Raw genomic sequence first — 20,678 nt, 5'->3', positions numbered from 1 at the left:
TCTGATGAGTACATGCTCAGCTCCCCTTCCGGGATGCCCACAGATGCTAGCTACTGTGCGGGGAGAAGGGTATGCAGAATTTAGGGACATGGTCCTACTGCCATCACTGTGCCCCAGCTAGCAGAGCTAGATGGGAACGGGGGTGGGGAATGGGGAGGGTGAGATATTACGTCTTCTCCTTGGGTGGCGTAGTTACCATGCAATGTATGCTGCCTGAAAGCCCCCTTCCTGGAGACTTCAGCTACAGGACAGCCCTTTCACACCACCTCGCTTTATGTGCAGCACCAGGGCCGGCTTTAGGAAGTGCGGGGCCCAATTCGAACATTTTCGGCGGGGCCCCGATAGGGATGATTAAAAAAAAAAAAAACACATGTAAAAAACCACCTTTCATTTCTTCCATGTATTATTTACTTTCCATAACTATATAAATAATAACAAAATGATATATTACATACACTATGTAATATATGCGGATGCATGCTAACCCTACCTAAAGTTCTTGACGTCCCCCCCCCCGGCCCCTGCCCCATCCACCCCCCTTCCCTGTCCCTTGACTGCCCCCTGCCACCCCATCCAACCCCTCCCCTCATTCCTGATGCCCCCCCGGGACCCCTGCCCCATCCAACCACCCCTTCTCTCTGTCCCCGACTGCCCCCTGCTGCCCCATCCAACCCCCCCACTCTTTCCTGACTGCTCCCCCGGGACCCTTGCCCCCATTCAATCCCCCGTTCCTTGCCCTCTGACCACCCTGACCCCTATCCACCCCCTCACAACCCCCCGAACTCCCCTGCTCTCTTCCAACACCCCCTCCCTGCCCCCTTACCGCACTGCCTGGAGCAGCTCGGCCGGGGCTGGGCCCGCTCGGGCCGGGTCCGGGCTGGAGCCGCTCGGCCGGGTCCGGGTCTGGGTCCGTTTGGTCCGGCTTGGGTCAGGGTTCGTGTCTGGGCCGGAGCCGCTCGGTCCGGTCTGGGGCTGGAGCTCTCGGACCGGGCCGGCGCTGCGGGGCCCAAGACAAGCCAGGCCGGAGCTGCTTGGCCGTGCCCGGGTCCGGGCTGGAGCCGCTCGGCCGGGGCCGAGACTGGCGCCGCGGGGCCCGAGCCGGGCCGGAGCTGCTCAGCCGGGACTGGGCTGGGGCTGGGGGCATTTGGCCGGGGCCAGGCCAGGAGGCCAGGCCGGAGGGAGCTGCGCGCTCGGCCAGGGCTGGACTGGGCCGCACCGTGCCTCCCTGGAACCCTCCTCGCGTCCCTCCTCCGCCCCAGCTTACCTCCTGCCTGCTGCTTGTTTCAGGCTTCCCGTGAGCATCTAATTCGTGGGAAGCAGGGGAGGGGGAGGAGAAGGGGGGTGGAGCATTCAGGGGAGGAGGGGGAAGTGGGCCGGGGGCTGGGTGGACAGCTGCGCGGGGCCCCATTCAGGGGAATTGGCCGAATCGGCCTAAAGTCGGCCCTGTGCAGCACTCTTCATTTCAATGTAGGCGTAACACAGCAGCTTCTGTGGTACACATTTTCAGACCAAATTCTGCACTTCCCTGGACTCATGCTCAGAGCATCTGAGGAGAGGGTGAGAAAAAGGTGGCTGTAAGCCACCTTTCCAAACTGCTTATCCTGGAGAGATCCCTTAAGGGCATGGATCATCTAAAGTGTCATGTGTTCTGCTCCTAGCCCTGTTACACCATTCTGCAACTACTAGCAGCAAATATCTCCAACAGCTGGTGATGGGACGGGCTGCAAGTTACTACAGAGAATTCTTTCCCAGATGCCTGGCGGGTGGGTCTTGCTCAGTGTCCAACTGACCACCATATTTGGGGTCAGGAAGGAATTTCCCCTGGCTCAGATTGGCAGAGACCCTGGGATTTTTTGCCTGTCCCTGCAGCATGGGGCATGGGTCACTTGCAGGTTTAAACTATGTAAATGGGAACTGGAAGTCTTTAAATCATGATTTGAGGACTTCAGTCACTCAGCCAGAGGTTAGGGGGTTATTTCTGGGTAAGGTTCTGTGGGTAAGGTTCTGTGGCCTGCAAGTCAGACTAAATGACCGTGATGTTCCCTTCTGGCCTTAGAGTCCCTACCCCCAACATACCTCCCCCTCTACACAGGAGGAGGGGACAGTGGGCGGCCTATGGAAATGTTCACTTCATACTACTCAGGGGACTGTTTTACATTCAGGGAATCAATGATGCCCCTTCAGGTCAACACAAAGCAGCTGAAATATAATCAAGGATCTGGTCCAATATCTCAATAAGAAATGTGGAAGTGGACCCAGACATTCCAAGTCCCCTATCACTAGGGTGACCAGACGTCCTCTTTTTAAGGGACAGTTCCGTATTTCAGCTCTCCTGTAGGGGTCCCGACTTTTTATTAAAAACAGGCAACTTGTCCTGTATTTTCTGTCTCCCCCCCTACTGGCAGGTCCTGCTACTGGCCGGATCCCTGCTCTCCAGCTGCCTGCCCGCCAGCAGTGAGTGGGGGGAGGGGCGGGAGGGTGGATGTGCAAGGCTGGCGGAGGGGCAAAGCTGCAGCGCATGGAGCCGGCCGTTCTGTCAGCGCAGCCCCCGCTGTCTGCCGGCTCTCGGCCAGCAGGGTCCCCCACATCCTGTTTGCGGCCGGCACTAGCTGAGATGGCTGATGAGCGCGGGCAGCCAGTTATGTGTTGCTCTGCTAACCACCCAGCTGCCCTTTATGTGCTCCCCCTCTTGCTGTCCTCTCCCTGCTTTGCCCCTTGCGTCCCGCTCCCAGCGCTGTGCAGAGACCCAGCCCCCAGGTCAGCTCACCAACAGCCTGGTTCCTACCTTCCCCACTGCCTCTGGCTGGGCAGGTGCCCCCAGAAAGCCCAAGACCCTCTGGCCTAGGGCTCTGGCCAGAAGGAGCCAAGCCCTGCATGTGCCAAAGCCCCCCACAGAGCTGGCATGGGGAAGCTTCTCTGCCCCTCAGCTAAGTTCTGGAGTGGCGGGAGAGGGGAGGAAGCGATTTCCAGCCTGTTCACACCCTGACCCTGCAGGCTCCACACCAGGCCCCCAGGCAGGGGCTTAGCACCCTCTGTGCCCACGGCCTACTGCCCTGCCCCCAGGGAGCACGGAGCTGCTTTGTCCCTTAGGCACCCTGCCCTGCTGAGCCACCTCTCTGGCCAGGTTCGCTGAAGCCCCTGCAGTCAGGTTCTCTGGGCCCTGGTGCACAATGCATCCGTAGGGCTTAACCTCTTCCTGCCCACGCTGTAGCTGGGGACAGCAGGCAGCTGGATTATGTTGGTGGCCAGCAGCAGCCTGGAGGTGGTAGCTGCCTTTCGACACTGTGCAGGTAGAAAGGGACAAGCTGCTTCCAACCACAGGGGAGTCGGGGTGGGAGGAGAGAGCCAGGTGACCCTGCATGCCCCCCACGTGGTGCCTCGGGAAGATGCAGTGGCAGGTACCAGGAGAGGTGGGTCCATCCCGGGGGCCCAGCCAGGCATGGATGGGGGAGAGCACCAGGCAGGGAGCGTGGGGTCGGTCAAACACCCCCACCCCTCCAGTGTGAGAGAGGTGTACAGGAGTGTGTGTAGGTCACCTCTCCCCATGAACCCTAAAGCCTTAATGATAAGAAGGTAAATAAAAAGAATCCAGCTACACACTATTTCTTTTTAAGAGGGGCTCAGTCAACTTGATGTTAATTTGAACGTTTATCCTGCATATTTCTGACTGATTACTCATAGTGAAGCAAGTTCAATGGCAATTTTATTAGGTGGCCCATATTCAGCATAGGGAAATAGGGTCGCCCTACCTATCACTCACGCTGAGGTATTTGTCTGAATACACAATGTGCCTTTCTTCTAGGACATGAACAAAGACTTTTCCAGTCCAGCTCAGTATATATTTGTGGGTAGTGAAAGTGATGCCTAGTAGTAAATTGCTCTGAACCATTCCTAGTGCTTGACAAAGTTTTGAACTATTGACATTCAGCAAAGCAACTCCTCAGCAATTATTACACAGACAAAAGTAAAGCTCTGGGAGGAAAGAATAATTTTCTGCACATATTGATGCAGAGAGTCAGAGCATGAAATAAGGTCACAGCTACTGCTCAGTAGCTGCTCATATTATTCATCATTTCAGCTGAATCAGAGGGCAAGTGTTGGCACCAGGTTGCCCACTTAATAGCCATTTGTTTGAGGTTGGAATTGTTACTGGTGGATTGTCTCTTGATTTAGCTTTGGGACACAGAAATAGTGACGAAAGACAATTAGAGTCAAGAAAGTGCACTGATCGTGGAGCTTTTCCTTTCCAAGTTTTCTTTGTTATGACGCACTCAGGGGCCTAGATGAGAAGCAAGGCTGGGGAAGAGAGGAACTTATGGAAGACACTGGAGCTCTGCAGCAGGGTACACAAGCGATTTTATATGTTGACACTGACAGCTATCCATGGGACTGATTCACAGGCGCGAAAAGCCTCCCATTTACTTCAATGGGCTTTGGATCAGGCCCCTTTGAGTAGCAGCCTTATCAAAAACATGGAAAACACCCACCCAAACAGCGTCTTCATAACCTTTGAGAGAAGGTTGCTATGCCACATGGCCGGAAAGCAAGAAAAGGAGCAGCTAAGTCGTTCCACAGCCCATCTCCACTCCATTCATTAGTTCTCATTCTCACCTTCCACCACTCACAACTATGTCTCTCCAGCCTGCAGCTGGATCAACCCAACCTGCATCTTTAAATCGTTACACTAGCTCGCCTATGCAGGACTTCAATTCTGACATTTCTATATTTAAAAAAATCACCGGCAACATAGATCACGGATTCCTCCGTTATCCTAAAAATTACAGAGAAACAAAGCTCCCTGCTCCTGTTTGCAGTCTGACACCAGATCTCACTTACTCATACCAGTATGAACAGAGTGATAAACAAAACAAAACAATCAGCACATAACCAATAACAATAGTGCCCTGGTGCTCACTGGTTGTTCAGGATGGAGGCATATGCATACGTGTGGGCTGTGGGTGATGAAAGGGTAGTTGAAATTGATGAATGACATGCACCTGCAGTGTTGAATGACTTCTCTTATCTCCTTGTTTTTTGTGATGGGACTTTCAAAAACACTCAGCATCAGCATACCCTGCTCCGGTTGAAGTCAACAGTAAAAGCTCCACTGACCTTAGTGGCAGCTGGGACCCATGCTGAGTGCATTTGAAAAGCCCACCCTACATGCCTGACTTGCGGTTGTGGACAGAGTCTGGGAGTATGAAATGTAAATTCTCTTACTTGCATTTATCTCTAAGGCTAGGTCTACACTACCCGCCTGAATCGGCGGGTAGAAATCGACCTCTCGGGGATCAATTTATCGCGTCCCATCGGGACGCGACAATCGATCCCCTAATCGATGCTCTTACTCCACCAGCGGAGGTGGGAGTAGCTGTCGACAGGAAGCCGCGGAGGTCGATTTTGCCGCGGTCCTCACAGCGGGGTAAGTCGGCTGCGATATGTCGAATTCAGCTACGCTATTCACGTAGCTGAATTTGCGTATCTTAAATCGACTCCCCCCTGTAGTGTAGATGTAGCCTAATTGTAAGTGCAAACCTTTGGATCTGTCCAGAAGCCAGGTTGGGGGCCCCTTTTTAGAAAATGGGAAACAGTGTATATGGATCGTGTATATATATGTATGTATACACACACACACACACACACAAATGTGAATATATACAACATGTACTGATGACACCCCTGTACTAAACTATGGAATCATGTGATAAATTACATTTATCATACAACTTTGATTTTTCTCACTTGCCCTCTCCCCATTTAGTCCCTCAGTACCACCTACGTTTAACATTTCAAACATCTGAGCCGCTTCAGCTACTATTAGTTTACAGAACCAGCCTGACAAGAGAGTTCCTCTCCTTCCCCGCTAATATAAAATTTCCACCCCCAAAATTTCACTGGCTTGATATGTCTGCCAATCACTATTCAATCCTGGGTTAATGGCAGGCTTAAGGTCCAATAGCTTATGAAGCATGAGGCCTCGGAAAAACAGTTGTTTGAACACTGGCTAACCCAATATTCGGTCTCATTGAGTGTGAACTGGATATAAACAGAAAAAGATCCATAGTGGACACAACACCATTTTCAGTGCTCTAGCTGCATGCAAAGCAATTTTATTGCCCACTATCTAAATGCCAAGTCTAATTTTAAATCCTTTAGAAATACAATAGAAACAAGTTTATAATCACAGCGAGGATCTCCACAGCAATGAGTTATCAGACTAATAGGAATTATTTGCTTTGGGCATTTAACTTACTATCGGACCTTCAGGAAATGAGATCCCATTATCATCTCTCAGCTTTGCAACACAGAAAGTAAACAAGGAAAATTAGGGTTACGCAGACCGTTATTCTCTTCAGTACATGTGGACCCACGCTAAATCAGAACAGCAGATGAGCTGACCCTTTATTTTTATCATCACTTTTTCTTCTCTTTTACATTAAGGTGTCCACTGTCGACCCAGGCATTCTGCTGATGCATCTATCTTTTGCTGTTTAAAACGACACTTTGTTTGCAGGTAAGAATGGGAGCACATGATCGGTGGTACATGGAGGAATGGAGAGATGAAAACAAATCTGATTGCTTTCCATAAACAGATAGATCAAAGCGCCTTCTGCTTCTTTGCCGCTTACCTTGCATCTGCCAGCGTTGCACGGACCACTGCCCAGGCTCCTACAAACACAGCCGGAAATCCTACAATTATGAAAAGTTAATTCGTCACTGTTCAGAACAGGTTCATTTGGAAGAATGATGGGGTGGGTGAGAATTGCTTTTTTATTTACACCTTAAGGGAAAGTAAAATAACTACTTGTAAAAGAAGCCAGAAGGAAATGAAGTTCTTATTATTAATAAACCATGAGCTGTGAAGATGCAATATTCAACATGAGCATGAAAGACCAAATTCTAAAAAAAAGGCGATGGGGTGGAACTGAGGTCAGAATTTGCACCTAAATTTTAGATAGAGCTGAAAGTTTGAAAATCACCCATTCTACACACAACTTTTGGGGCCAAATCCCTAGTTGGTGTAATTCAGTGGCTTCATTTATATCAGCTGAGGATCTGTCTTTGCCTCCACTGTTTCTTATACACCAGGAGCCAGAGGATGAGGTGAATCTGAGTCATGGAGCTTTTATCTCTATATGATACAGGAACCCAGCCCAGCTTGGAAATAATTTAAAAGTTTGACAGTCATTGGTTGGTGTACATGAAATGAATTGGATAGCCTCAAGCCAGTTCCAAGTGAACAAACATCGACAAAACAAAAGCCAGAATCACAGCTGGCAACTTTCAGCTGTCACATCACGCAGCCCAAGGAACGAATAGGCGGGAAGCATGGATTATTCTTTCCCTCGAAAAGCTAGTCAAAGAAAGGATTGAGGCAAAGTGGCAGGACAGCATGGGGACATTTGCACTGTTTCTGCCCACAACGGAACCTGTTGGCTGGACAGAGGACCTCAGTCTCCTGCCATGTTTGCTCAGCCCATGTCTCAGATCAAGTATTTAAAATGCAGCACCACTCATGGGTGGTGTGATTCAAATACAGGGTCTGGGTTTGTTCTCACTAAGGTCAGTGGGAGTTTTGCTGCTGGCTTCAATGAAGCAAATGCAAAGGTTTCCAGTCACCAATCTCTAACCTCCCCTGTGAGAGTAAGAATATTTGTAGTGGAATCAAAGCTACCAACCTTTTATGTGCAAAGTTAGCTGTCCCCTCGGGGGGAGGTTTGTCACGGTGCAGAGGGCTGGCCCACAGCCCACTTTAGGCCCATTTTGATGGCTTAGGTAGGACGTATGCAGTTCATGGGTTTGGTGCAGCTCATCTGCAGAGCGCCAGATTTGGCCTACTCCTAAGGAAACGCTGTCGAAAGTGTATTCAAAAAATGGTGCTGGTGGTTTCAGGAAGGATTGTTGCCCTTTCAGAATGTTTGTTTTTAGTAACAATTTTCTTAACATAGGAAACCTCCAGATGGCAGTTATTGAAAACACTATTGGCCTTGCTACAGCCAAATGCATTAGTGACCTGAGCTAAAGCCAATGGGAGTCTTTCCATTGGCTTCAATAGGCTTTGGGTTAGGCCCTAAACAACCGGTAAGAGCAAGGACTTCCTGTGGACTACCATTGGAGCACCAACAGATTAGAGCATCTGATATAGATATTCTTCTTTAAGAGGTGAATAGAGTTTTAAAATGCTGACAACATTTTCAGGCTATACTTGCTCAAGAAGTTGGGATTTCTGAGATGCACCATGCAATGTGACCCTCAATACTGACAAAGATTCAGGTGAGCTACCATTTGCTTCCTCCGTTCAAGTTAATGGAAATAGCATTGTGTGTTCCTGTGATCCTGCAACTCTGAATTTGATTTTGCCATATGGGGAAAGCTGGTGATAAAGTACTGAATTAAAGTGAAAAAAAATATATATGGGCAAAGCCTTATGTTTATACTTGAAATGGAAGAGCCATCTCTCTGCACAAGCATCATTGCTCTCTATAGTATGTCTTGTGGTGTCATGACTAGTCTCATTTTAAAACACTCAAATGCTGGGTCTTCATAAGACCTGAGTGAACAATTGACCTTTGGCTGTTTGTGAATTCTCTTAGAACAGACTTAGATTCCTACTAATTTATACCTTATTCAAAATATGGTTCATGAGGACATATCTCAGTCTATGGAGTGCTCTCAAACTATTCTCTGCCTCTCTTGCTTTGGAGAGTTGCCATTTGTATTGTGCGCTCTTCACTTATGTCACGTGGTATTATATACCCAGAAGCCACAATTCCTTCTGTGCTCCAAGCTGGCTCTAGTGAGACAGTAATATACCCTTGGCCTACACCAATAGTAAATTACCACCTCTGGGGAGCTGGCTCAGATATAGTGTGTGTTGTGGGGGCAGAGCCAATTCCCTGCCACTCTCCACCCATTCCATTTGGTATGCAATGAACTTCTCCCCAACACCTGAACTCAAGGACTAATCTGCCCCTTTTTTGTCTACACACAAATTGCGTTAACCCAAAATTTGGACCCAGGGTTCTAGGAGCCCAGAGGGGTGAAGGGTCCAAGCCTGAGGCAAGCTAGGAGCCAGGATTCAAGCCCTATTGCTCTGCACTGTAGACACAGGCCCACAGAACTTGTGCTCTGTGAGTCTACCAAAAGTGTCCCACAATCCCATGGGCTAACTTTGTCCTCTGGACAGTCAAATGTGGTGGTCAAGTTTGCCCACAGTGCACCATAAACAAAGGGCTAGAAAAGCCACATTTTGGGAGGGTGAGAGGAAGTCTGGGATATAGGTGGTTGGACTCAGGTTCGGACAATGCAGTGTAGACACTGGAGTCCCAGGTTGGGACACAGGGTTCAACAATTCCTAACCTGGGGTTACAAATGAATGGCGATGCTCAACCCCTAGCTAAACAAACCCCAGGTCTGCTAGCTCGTGTTCTACTAACCCTGGGTTACAGTACAGTGTAGACATCCCCTTAGAGACACAAAATCATTAGCAAGCTAGGAAGAGAGAGAGAGAGCGGAGCAAAAACTTCAGATACAATCACTGCCAGCCATGAGGAAGTGTATGAGAGGATCTAGAATTTGAGAGTGAGCCAGACCCTGTATGTCGACATCCATGAACTTTGAGATCCAGATTCAGACTTTGCAACTGTGTCCATCCCTGTTCAGGAGAGCCTCTGTGGAAGAGAGGATTCTGGTTGATCGCATTTGGTTACGTCAGCACCTGTCGGATCTACTGAGGGTGGCCTGGAAACAGTTGAGCTATTCAAAAGTATATAGAAGTCTCCCTGCTTGTTCCTGGGGCAGGTTTTTCCAACAGTTAAAATGTATTCACCCTAACTGATGTCCACAACATCTAGGAAGGGACTACGGGGCAGGGAAATGATACGCTGCAACAGATGAAAGAAATAAGGTAGCGATCACTCTATCGGGGATCGATTTATCATGTGTAGTATAGGCGCGATAAATCAATCCCTGATCGCTCTCCCGTCGACTGCTGAATTCCAGCTTGGCGAGAAGCGGAAGCAAAGTCGACGAGGGAGCGCCGGCCGTCGATCCCGTGTCGCGAGGACGCGAAGTAAGTGATTCTAAGTCAATCTAAGATACGTCGACTTCAGCTACGCTATTCTCGTAGCTGAAGTTGCATATCTTAGATCGATCCCCCCCTCAGTGTAGACCAGGCCACAGAGAAACAACGATGAAGAGGAAAGAGTGGGGAAGAAATGAAGGGGTTAAGGTCAGAGTGGAGAAGGGTATTAGAGAAAGAAAGAAAGAAAGATTAATTCTTTACTTAAAACCATTATTTATTTGTATTACTGTAGCCCCCACGAGCTCTAGTCACGGACCGTCGTGCTAGGTGCTGTACAAACACAACACAAAGAGGCCACCTCCCTACCCCAGAGAGCTTAACAATCTAACTGTAAAGTATAAGATAAAAGACAAAAGGGCCCAATCATCAGCTAGTGTCAACTAGTAAAGCTCCACTGAAGTCAATGAAGCTACAACACTTTACAGCGGAGGACCTACCCGGTTCCTTTTGGCACTAAAACAGTATTAAAATTCCCCAGGTGCCAGGAAAGCTCAAAGTACTTCAATGTCCAAGGGCTTTTTTTTATTTAGGTCTTCCTCAAAGTCAGCTGCAGCTTCTGGCTTTCACAAGGGGCTGCTCCTGTTTTATCCACTTTTATAATTATCATAGAATCATAGATTTTATGGGAGACTTTAATCACCCTGATATCTGCTGGGAGAGCAATACAGCGGTGCACAGGCAATCCAGGAAATTTTTGGAAAGTGTAGGGGACAATTTCCTGGTGCAAGTGCTGGAGGAACCAACTAGGGGCAAAGCTTTTCTTGACCTGCTGCTCACAAACAGGGAAGAACTAGTAGGGGAAGCAAAAGTGGATGGGAACCTGGGAGGCAGTGACCATGAGATGGTCGAGTTCAGGATCCTGACACAAGGAAGAAAGGAGAGCAGCAGAATACGGACCCTGGACTTCAGAAAAGCAGACTTTGACTCCCTCAGGGAACAGATGGGCAGGATCCCCTGGGAGAATAACATGAAGGGCAAAGGGGTCCAGGAGAGCTGGCTGTATTTTAAAGAATCCTTATTGAGGTTGCAGGAACAAACCATCCCGATGTGTAGAAAGAATAGTAAATATGGCAGGCGACCAGCTTGGCTAAACAGTGAAATCCTTGCTGATCTTAAACGCAAAAAAGAGGCTTATAAGGAGTGGAAGATTGGACAAATGACCAGGGAGGAGTATAAAAATATTGCTCAGGCGTGCAGGAGTGAAATCAGGAAGGCCAAATCACACTTGGAGTTGCAGTTAGCAAGAGATGTTAAGAGTAACAAGAAGGGTTTCTTCAGGTATGTTAGCAACAAGAAGAAAATCAAGGAAAGTGTGGGCCCCTTACTGAATGAGGGAGGCAACCTAGTGACCGAGGATGTGGAAAAAGCTAATGTACTCAATGATTTTTTTGCCTCTGTCTTCACGCACAAGGTCAGCTCCCAGATTGCTGCACTGGGCAGTACAGCATGGGGAGAAGGTGACCAGCCCTCTGTGGAGAAAGAAGTGGTTCGGGACTATTTAGAAAAACTGGACGTGCACAAGTCCATGGGGCCGGATGCGCTGCATCCGAGGGTGCTAAAGGAGTTGGCGGGTGAGATTGCAGAGCCATTAGCCATTATTTTTGAAAACTCATGGCGATCGGGGGAGGTCCCGGATGACTGGAAAAAGGCTAATGTAGTGCCCATCTTTAAAAAAGGGAAGGAGGAGGATCCGGGGAACTACAGGCCAGTCAGCCTCACCTCAGTACCTGGAAAAATCATGGAGCAGGTCCTCAAGGAATCAATTATGAAACATTTAGAGGACAGGAAAGTGATCAGGAACAGTCAGCATGGATTCACGAAGGGGAAGTCGTGCCTGACTAACCTAATTGCCTTCTATGATGAGATAACTGGCTCTGTGGATGAGGGGAAAGCAGTGGATGTGTTATTTCTTGACTTTAGCAAAGCTTTTGATACTGTCTCCCACAGTATTCTTGCCACCAAGTTAAAGAAGTATGGGCTGGATGAATGGACTGTAAGGTGGATAGAAAGCTGGCTAGATCATCGGGCTCAACGGGTAGTGATCAATGGCTCCATGTCTAGTTGGCAGCCGGTTTCAAGTGGAGTGCCCCAAGGGTCGGTCCTGGGGCCGGTTTTGTTTAATATCTTTATTAATGATCTGGAGGATGGTGTGGACTGCACTCTCAGCAAGTTTGCAGATGACACTAAACTAGGAGGCGTGGTAGATACACTAGAGGGTAGGGATCGGATACAGAGGGACCTAGACAAATTAGAGGATTGGGCAGAAAAAAACCTGATGAGGTTCAACAAGGACAAGTGCAGAGTCCTGCACTTAGGACGGAAGAATCCCATGCACTGCTACAGACTAGGGACCGAATGGCTAGGTAGCAGTTCTGCTGAAAAGGACCTAGGGGTCACAGTGGACGAGAAGCTGGATATGAGTCAACAGTGTGCTCTTGTTGCCAAGAAGGCTAACGGCATTTTGGGCTGTATAAGTAGGGGCATTGCCAGCAGATCGAGGAACGTGATCATTCCCCTTTATTCGACATTGGTGAGGCCTCATCTGGAATACTGTGTCCAGTTTTGGTCCCCACACTACAAGAAGGATGTGGAAAAATTGGAAAGAGTCCAGCGGAGGGCAACAAAAATGATTAGGGGGCTGGAGCACATGACTTATGAGGAGAGGCTGAGAGAACTGGGATTGTTTAGTCTCCAGAAGAGAAGAATGAGGGGGGATTTGATAGCAGCCTTCAACTACCTGAAGGGGGGTTCCAAAGAGGATGGAGCTCGGCTGTTCTCAGTGGTGGCAGATGACAGAACAAGGAGCAATGGTCTCAAGTTGCAGTGGGGGAGGTCCAGGTTGGATATCAGGAAAAACTATTTCACTAGGAGGGTGGTGAAACACTGGAATGCGTTACCTAGGGAGGTGGTGGAGTCTCCTTCCTTGGAGGTTTTTAAGGCCCGGCTTGACAAAGCCCTGGCTGGGATGATTTAGCTGGGAATTGGTCCTGCTTTGAGCAGGGGGTTGGACTAGATGACCTCTTGAGGTCCCTTCCAACTCTGATATTCTATGATTCACTTTTATAATTAATAGTAACTGTGACAGATATGGCAATTTCCTGCCATATCTTTGAAACACCTAATGATATTAAGCTCAAGTATCTTTCAGGTCTATTTCATTAAATGAAAAGATTATGTATTCTTGTAGGCCAGGATTGTACAGGATACGTAACCTCTCTAAGGAAGTGTTGACCTATGACCCTATTTCATGTATAATTTAGCTTGCTATGAAATTAGTGACAGTATGGGGCATAATATTGATAGCTTTATTAGACTGGAACATGCTGGGGGGCACAGAGGAGAATCCAGATAATTGGGTTATTTGGCTTTGCTCTGGTTAAGGCCTGCTTTATTAGTGTGAGAAGCTTGAATTTGTCATGCTAAGATGAGAAGGTGAAAGGGTAAAACTTTGATTGGGGCAATTGAGACAGGAAGGCAAAGGATTAATTGTAGAAGTTCTAATGTGCCTGTCAATATTTAAGGGGGGACACCTCCTACTCTTGTTAATGACAGTTTTAGCCCAGGGGTAGGCAAGCTGATTTTCAGTGGCACTCACACTGCCCGGGTCCTGGCCACCGGTCCGGGGGGGCTCTGCATTTTAATTTAATTTTAAATGAATCTTCTTAAACATTTTAAAAACCTTATTTACTTTACATACAATAGTTTAGTTCTATATTGTAGACTTATAGAAAGAGACCTTCTAAAAACGTTAAAATGTATGACGGGCACGCGAAACCTTAAATTAGAGTGAATAAATGAAGACTCAGCACACCACTTCTGAAAGGTTGCCAACCCCTGTTTTAGCCACTCAAAGGTTCGGCATGCAACTCAAAGGCTATAAGCACTTGATTGGGTAGTAATAGGGTGGACAACTTTGTTTGAATGATAATCACAATATATTATTAATTACATAGGTATATATAATTATTTAAAAGAAGGAACCTCTGCTTATCAGACAATAATGGAAGCTTAGTTATTCACCGCTTTGAGAGGCTGTGTAGCTATGTATTTTATACGCCATGGAGGAGGGCCACCAGCTGTAATGGAAGTAAAAAGGTTTATGTAAAATGTGTATATTACATGGGCTTTTTCCCAGACACACTACAAATCTATTTATCTTTTAATTATTAAAGGCAAACAGTCATAAAGGTATTCTTTAATTAGTTTATCAAGTGTAAAGTTAAAGGCATTCACTGGTTCTGTGCCTTTCACTTGTAATTCAGGTGTAATCTTCAGCTAGAAAACTGACAGGAGGGAACAGTGAAAAGTGGCTTAAAGCTCTTTGGCCAGCTGCCAATATGTTGATGTATGCAACTGGAAATGACTTCCTGGGTAGTTTTATCTGTGTCTGTTAAAAAGGGAAGCAAATTGCTTTTAACTTACATTTGACTGAACAGAATTAAAACTGGTTCCCATAAACCAGTCTCAAAATCATTTTAAATTTACATAATGTATTAAACAACAGCAATTAACAGTCTTTGTTGTTGCAGACCATCTAATTTAGAACCCTTCAGACGTATTAGTAATTTATAAAGATCAGTGTCTCTTTAAACAAAATAATATATTTTACATTTACATCAAGCAAAGTAGTAAGTAAAGGAAGAGAGAAAACAAACCCCATTCACTACCTGAAAGGGTGACGGGGAAGAAAGTTAAAAAACAGGGATAAAAAAACGCTTGGGTAAATTAAAGTATGGAGAGCTAGAGAGAGAGAAGGGGGGTGTGTGTGTGTGCACGCGCGCATGTTTACATTGACTGAGCCACAAACCTCATTGGGTTCAAATTTGTATTATTAATATACATTTAACTTGACTAATTATTTCCTGTCTCTTATTATCGCAGAGGCTCCAGGTAACAAACCAGACACAATCCTGGATTCGTACACCATACCCATTGTAAAAACAGGAACACACAACTTCTCTGCTTTGTGCAAGGATCATCCTTTTAAGAAAGTATGAAGCAGTCTCTGCTACCCACAAATAACAGCTATGGTTATTATTGTAAGTCCTAAATCATCACTTCAGTAAAAAAGTGACTAAATATTTCTTGTAAAACCTGTACAAGTCCCTTTTAATTTCTCTAACTAAACAAAGCTTATGTTAATATTGTTTTTTAAGTAAGAAAACACGGTATATGACTATTTAAGAAAAATTCTGCTGTAGCCATTTTGGTCCCAGGATATTACCTTATGCACCTTGTCTTTCTGTTCAGGGAAAATACCTTTGACTCCTAATTAAACAGTTTAATTTATTTCCATTAACACAAGTAGTTTTGCAAGGTATTACACGGTTTAAAACCAGAGAGATTTCCAGTACTCATCTGCTTTATTGATCAATGATGCTATCAACTAAGACCAGGGCCATTAATAAACTTAACCCTTAGATCTTCTTGACCTGCGCTAAATAGCAACCTCTAAGTGGTTGTATGTATTTTACCCTTTGTTTTCTTAATATATGGTATCCAAATAAACTTAAGTTTTGTTTTATTTTATGTATTTAAACAATATTAAAATTGTTTTGTCCTTAGTTGTCAGTTATATTTTATGCAGTGTTGTTGTAGCCATGTTGGTCCCAGGATATTACGGAGACAAGGTGGGTGAGGTAATATCTTTTATTGGATCAACTTCTCTCTCAGCAACAGAAGTTGTTCCAATACAATTTTTTTTTACCTCACCCAGCTTGTCTCCCTAGTTATGGTTTATGTCACAAGACTCTCATTGGTTTTTTTTAATTGGGGTTTTATTTTGTTGCAACAGAAACATTTTTATGTGCAAAGGTATAAAAAAAGATTGAATTAATGTTGTACCAAAAATTATATTATAATTAAATTATAACCACCATTATTAAATTATTGTAATGGCAGTTAAATTCTTTTGTTAATCTCAGTTATGAATATAGGTATGTTTTGCCTCAATGAATTATAAATGTTTATTTTATTTATTAAACTTTTATTCAAACTACTGTTAATGTTGATTTGCTGTGTGTAAAACAATATAGCCAGTCGTTCGGCAAAACCCAAATGAAAATTCATAAGTTCATTAAAACCAAAAAATATTAAATGCAGTATTGATAGTGATAAATGTGTAATAGTTAAAGTGTTTTTAAAACTAAAAATATACATTATTTGGTTACCTATTGTTATACGTAATTAATTTAATGCAAATTCAAAAGGATCAGGTCCCAGCTAAGACAGACAGTTACCTTTTCCATAACTGGTGTTCTTCGAGATGTGTTGCTCATGTCCATTCCACATTAGGTGTGTGTGCTTGCCACATGCACCAGTGACAGAAGATTTTCCCTCAGCAGTATCCGTAGGGGACCAGCTCTGGCGCCCTCTGGAGTGGTGCCCGCATGGCACGGTATAAGGGATGCTGCTGGCTCTCCCCACCCGCAGTTCCTTCTTGCCGGAAACTCCGACAGTGGGGAAGGAAGGCGGGTTGTGGAATGGACATGAGCAACACATCTCAAAGAATATCAGTTACAGAAAAGGTAACTGTCTTTTCTTCTTTGAGTACTTGCTCGTGTCCATTCCATATAAGGTGACTCCAAAACAGTACCCATGGAGGTGGTTAGGAGTTCACAGACGTGTAGATTGCAACACAGTTCTGCTGAACCCTGCTTTGTCCCGGCCTGCTGAGTGATGGCATAATGAGCGGTAAACATGTGAACAGAGGACCACGTAGCGGCTCTACAGATGTCCTGGATAGGGATGTGCACCAGGAAGGCCGCCGAAGATGCCTGCGCTCTCGAGTGGGCTCTGACAATTGGTGAACAGTGAGTCTGACGGCTCCTCAAGTTCCTCTTCCTGGAGCCCCAAGTTAGAGGCGACCCTCTTCAAAAGCTCCTGATGAGCCTTGGCATCATCTTGCGGAACTGGGTGAGGGGGACCCGTAATCGCTTCATCCGGCAATGATGAGGTCAAAGCCAGCTATGGGTCTGGGGGGGGGGGGGGTGTCTTCCCCTGTGGGGCCTCCATCTCCTGAGGAGGGCAAGATGCAGTGACTGATGGCCTATCTGAGGCCCCCCACCACCAATTGGGTGGCCTGGGAAGGCTGGGTGAACACGGGGCTCATTGCGGTGCCGATGAGGTTGACGGTACCATTGGTGCCTGGGCCTGTCCTGCTACCAGGGATTCCTGCTCAGCACTGGAGTTGTAAGCGGAACGGATGCTGTGGAGTGACTATGAGTGGCTGGCCCAGCGGCCCTCCTCACCATGGTGCCAGCCGCTGTGCCTCAACGCTGACCTGTCGGATGAGGATGAGTTCTCCCCACGGGACCCCGTGGATCTTCAATGTTCAGCGGATCTGCATTGGTAGACCAGCAATCTACACCTCATGCTGCTTGACCTGTACCGGGATCTAGAGCAGGACCAGGAGTCAGAGTGGGCCGGTCGTCAATAGAATCTTCCCGATCAAGGAATTCGCCTCTTGGCGACAGTTGCCGTCGGGTGGGTGACCCGTGACCCCGTTTTGCCCATCGGTTGCAGGACTGGTGCCAAGACATTGGAGACCTGATGGGTCGGTCTCGACACTCATGCTGGGGGCTGCGGCAGGTTACCGGCAAGCCACGCCTCAAATCCCACCGTCAGTGCCCAGGGTCCGGAGACTCCCTCTCAAATGCAGGCGAGCACTGGAGGCATGTTCCCCACAATGGGAGCAGCACTGACTCCTGGTACAGGTCAAGCAGCATAAGGCATAGATTACTGGTCTACCAATGCAGATCCACTGAACACTGAAGATCTCGTCCTGGGTTGGTCTTGACGCTCATGCTTCTTAGCTGGTGCCAGGGAGGGGGATCGGTGCTGGCTTGTAGATGGCATCGGCGGGGCACTCCGTATCGACGCTGCAGCGCTCGGGGCCAATTCGGACCTCTGCTCCGTTGCCGGGGTCAGCGCCGACTCCACCAGGAATGCCCCAAGACGAGGTCTCTCTCCTTTTTCGTTCTGGGTTTGAATGACTACAGATGCAACACTTGTCACTTATGTGTCCTCCTCCTAGGCACCTTAAATAGCTAACGTGCGGGTCGCTGATGGGCATGGGCCGCTTACAATGATCGCATGGTTTAAAGCCTGGGGATTGAGGCATGCCCTGTCCCTAGGCTGAGTCCCGTCCGGAACCAACTATTTAGAACTAATACCAAGAGTAAATACTAAACTATATACAACTATTTTACAAAGAAACGTTCGAGAGAGAGACTGAACTGAGCAAAAGCTAGCTAAAGCAGCAGCAGTTCCAGCACCATCACTGGCGGCAAGAAGGAACTGAGGGTAGGGGGGCGCCGGTGGCACCCCTTATACTGTACCATGCAGACACCACTCCAGAGGGTGCCAGAGCCAGTCCCCTATGGATACTGCTAAGGGAAAAACTTCTGGCACCGGTGCATGTGGTGAGCACACACCTAATATGGAATGGACATGAGCAAGCACTCGAAGAAGAACATGGGGTTGGTGACCGTAGACCTGGACCAGATCTTGAGTGCTCCACTCTGGATTAACCGGTGATTGATATACTAAGGTGCTTGTGGTGGTTAATTATAGGTTGTTCAGCTTATTAAAGCTGGGCAGCAACCCCACAATGTGCTGCATTGGCAAAGAGATGGCCCCAGGGTGCATGATGTGGTCATGCTCTCACACGTTTCTGGGTCAGTTCTCTACTGATCTCTCAAAAAGACCTAGTTACGAATCTAAGAATTTTATAAAAGGAAACTGGTCATTTATGGAACCCCTCTCTCTCAGCAGGTAAAAGCCTTTTCCTTAAAAAGCAATACTGCTTCCAAACAGTCAAGGTGCCAAGGCTTTGGAAGAACAGGTTCTCTCTTGCTGGGGACTCCCAACAAGGATAGAATTCGACCAAGAAAGCCACTTTGGGGGAACGGTCTTTGAAATTCTTTACCACTGTTAGAAATGCATAGCAACAATTCCACATCCCACTCCACCCACAGTCATCTGGTGGAACAAACAAATCAAACCATCAAACTGACGTTTAGAAAGGCAGTAAGTACCCATGAAAAAATTACCACATTTTAATTACCATAATTTTAATAGCTCTTAGAGCAACCCCTGCATTTTCAACCATTTAATCACCTTTCAAAGCGATGACTAGACACAACAAGAAATTGCCAAAACATCAAATATGGCAAACCATTCCCTTCCAAATAAAAGGAATTATAATGGACGCATACAATCAATTCTTGCATGATATGGGTAATGACCAAAATGTGACGCTAATCACGCTAATCAATTAAAGTTGTACGAGGAAAAAGATTGGTCCCTGCAGGCATCAAGGAGTCCTGCAGCGGCCAGAGATGAATCCCAAATCATGGTTGGGGCTGCTCCTCCTAATCAACAATCTCAATAGCGTGAGAGAATAATTGGGATTATTAGGTGTTGCTATGGTTAGGACCTTTTTTATTACTGTGCAGCCTAGCTTGTTTTAGTGATGTTAAGTCTGAGTTTTAAATGATGCAGGCCTGAGAACTGAACCCCAGCTCCTGAATTCTGCGCTCCCCTTCTGAGAGATAAGCAAAAGACCACAATAGTACAGGTACGCTGCAGTATTGCAAAAGTAATTCTACATTTAGGTGGTTGGGGGCATTTGGCAACATGGTAACCAGGCAGACAGGTAATTAGATCGCACTGACGTATAGGAATGGTTAAATTCTTGATGAACAATATTAATTATTGGAAGATTAATTATGGATACCCAGAATGCTACATATGGATGATGGACAAGTATAAACTATTATGGTCACGGAAGGAGACTAGATGTATTCGTATAGCTGGATTTTTACATAAAAGAGGAGTATAAAAGATCCGGTCTAGTTCTCTAAATGTGGGTTCATTAGGTCCCCACAATGTTGTAAACCGAATCAGGACCAACTGTCTGATGTGCTTCACTGACTTCTTCATCTCCAGAAGGTTGTACGTATGTATAACCTTAGATTGCAAGGATGAACAATACAGGAAACCACTTTATTGTACTTAAATTATACTTGTATATATTAATTTCTCTAGGATTTCAATAACATTTGTTTGTATTAACTAAACCTCAGAGTTTCTCTGTGTTTTTCGCCAATTTCATCTTCTTAATTAACTCTAAGCAGCTGTCTGAATAAAGAACCTCTTATCTGTGACAAGTGTGTGTTGCAATAATCAATCAGGCTACAGGGGAGATGTGACGTAAGGCCCAGATGACCAAAGGACCACACTGAAATATGCCAAACAAGAATAGATTTTGGGGACAATACATGTGACGTGGACTTCCTGGGAAAAACACTAAGGAGAGGTTAATGCTAATTCCCCACTTCTGGTAATGCAAAAACCCTGCCTTTTCAAGCTATGCCTGGAGCAGAGGACCTTTGTCTACTGATTATCTGTTCCTGGAATCTCAAGATCAAAAGGCCCAAGCCGTATAAAGGAAAGACTAACCTCTTCCACGGGGCTGCGAGTTCTGAGCTAAGGCTGTTATGAAACGGTCACCACAGAAAAAAAAAAACCTTTGGTGGGGTTTGAAGGACTGACTCCCACCAGATCTCAAGACTGGAGTTGGGCTGATTTC

General features: G+C 46.5%; 1 protein-coding gene across 1 annotated transcript in view; it reads right to left on the bottom strand.

The window, feature by feature from the left end:
* PTH2R (parathyroid hormone 2 receptor) overlaps positions 1-20,678 on the bottom strand; it is a 103,215-nt gene that overhangs the window by 23,192 nt on the left and 59,345 nt on the right. The window contains exon 8 of the mRNA XM_054044581.1: positions 6,630-6,690. Coding sequence (XP_053900556.1) covers positions 6,630-6,690 — 61 coding nt within the window. The remainder of the gene's footprint in view (positions 1-6,629; positions 6,691-20,678) is intronic.

This window comes from Malaclemys terrapin, chromosome 11 (assembly GCF_027887155.1).
Source record: "Malaclemys terrapin pileata isolate rMalTer1 chromosome 11, rMalTer1.hap1, whole genome shotgun sequence".
NCBI classification, from domain to species: domain Eukaryota; kingdom Metazoa; phylum Chordata; order Testudines; family Emydidae; genus Malaclemys; species Malaclemys terrapin.
The sequence above is the reverse complement of the archived record's forward strand: the minus strand, read 5'-3'. Positions and strand labels throughout refer to the sequence as shown.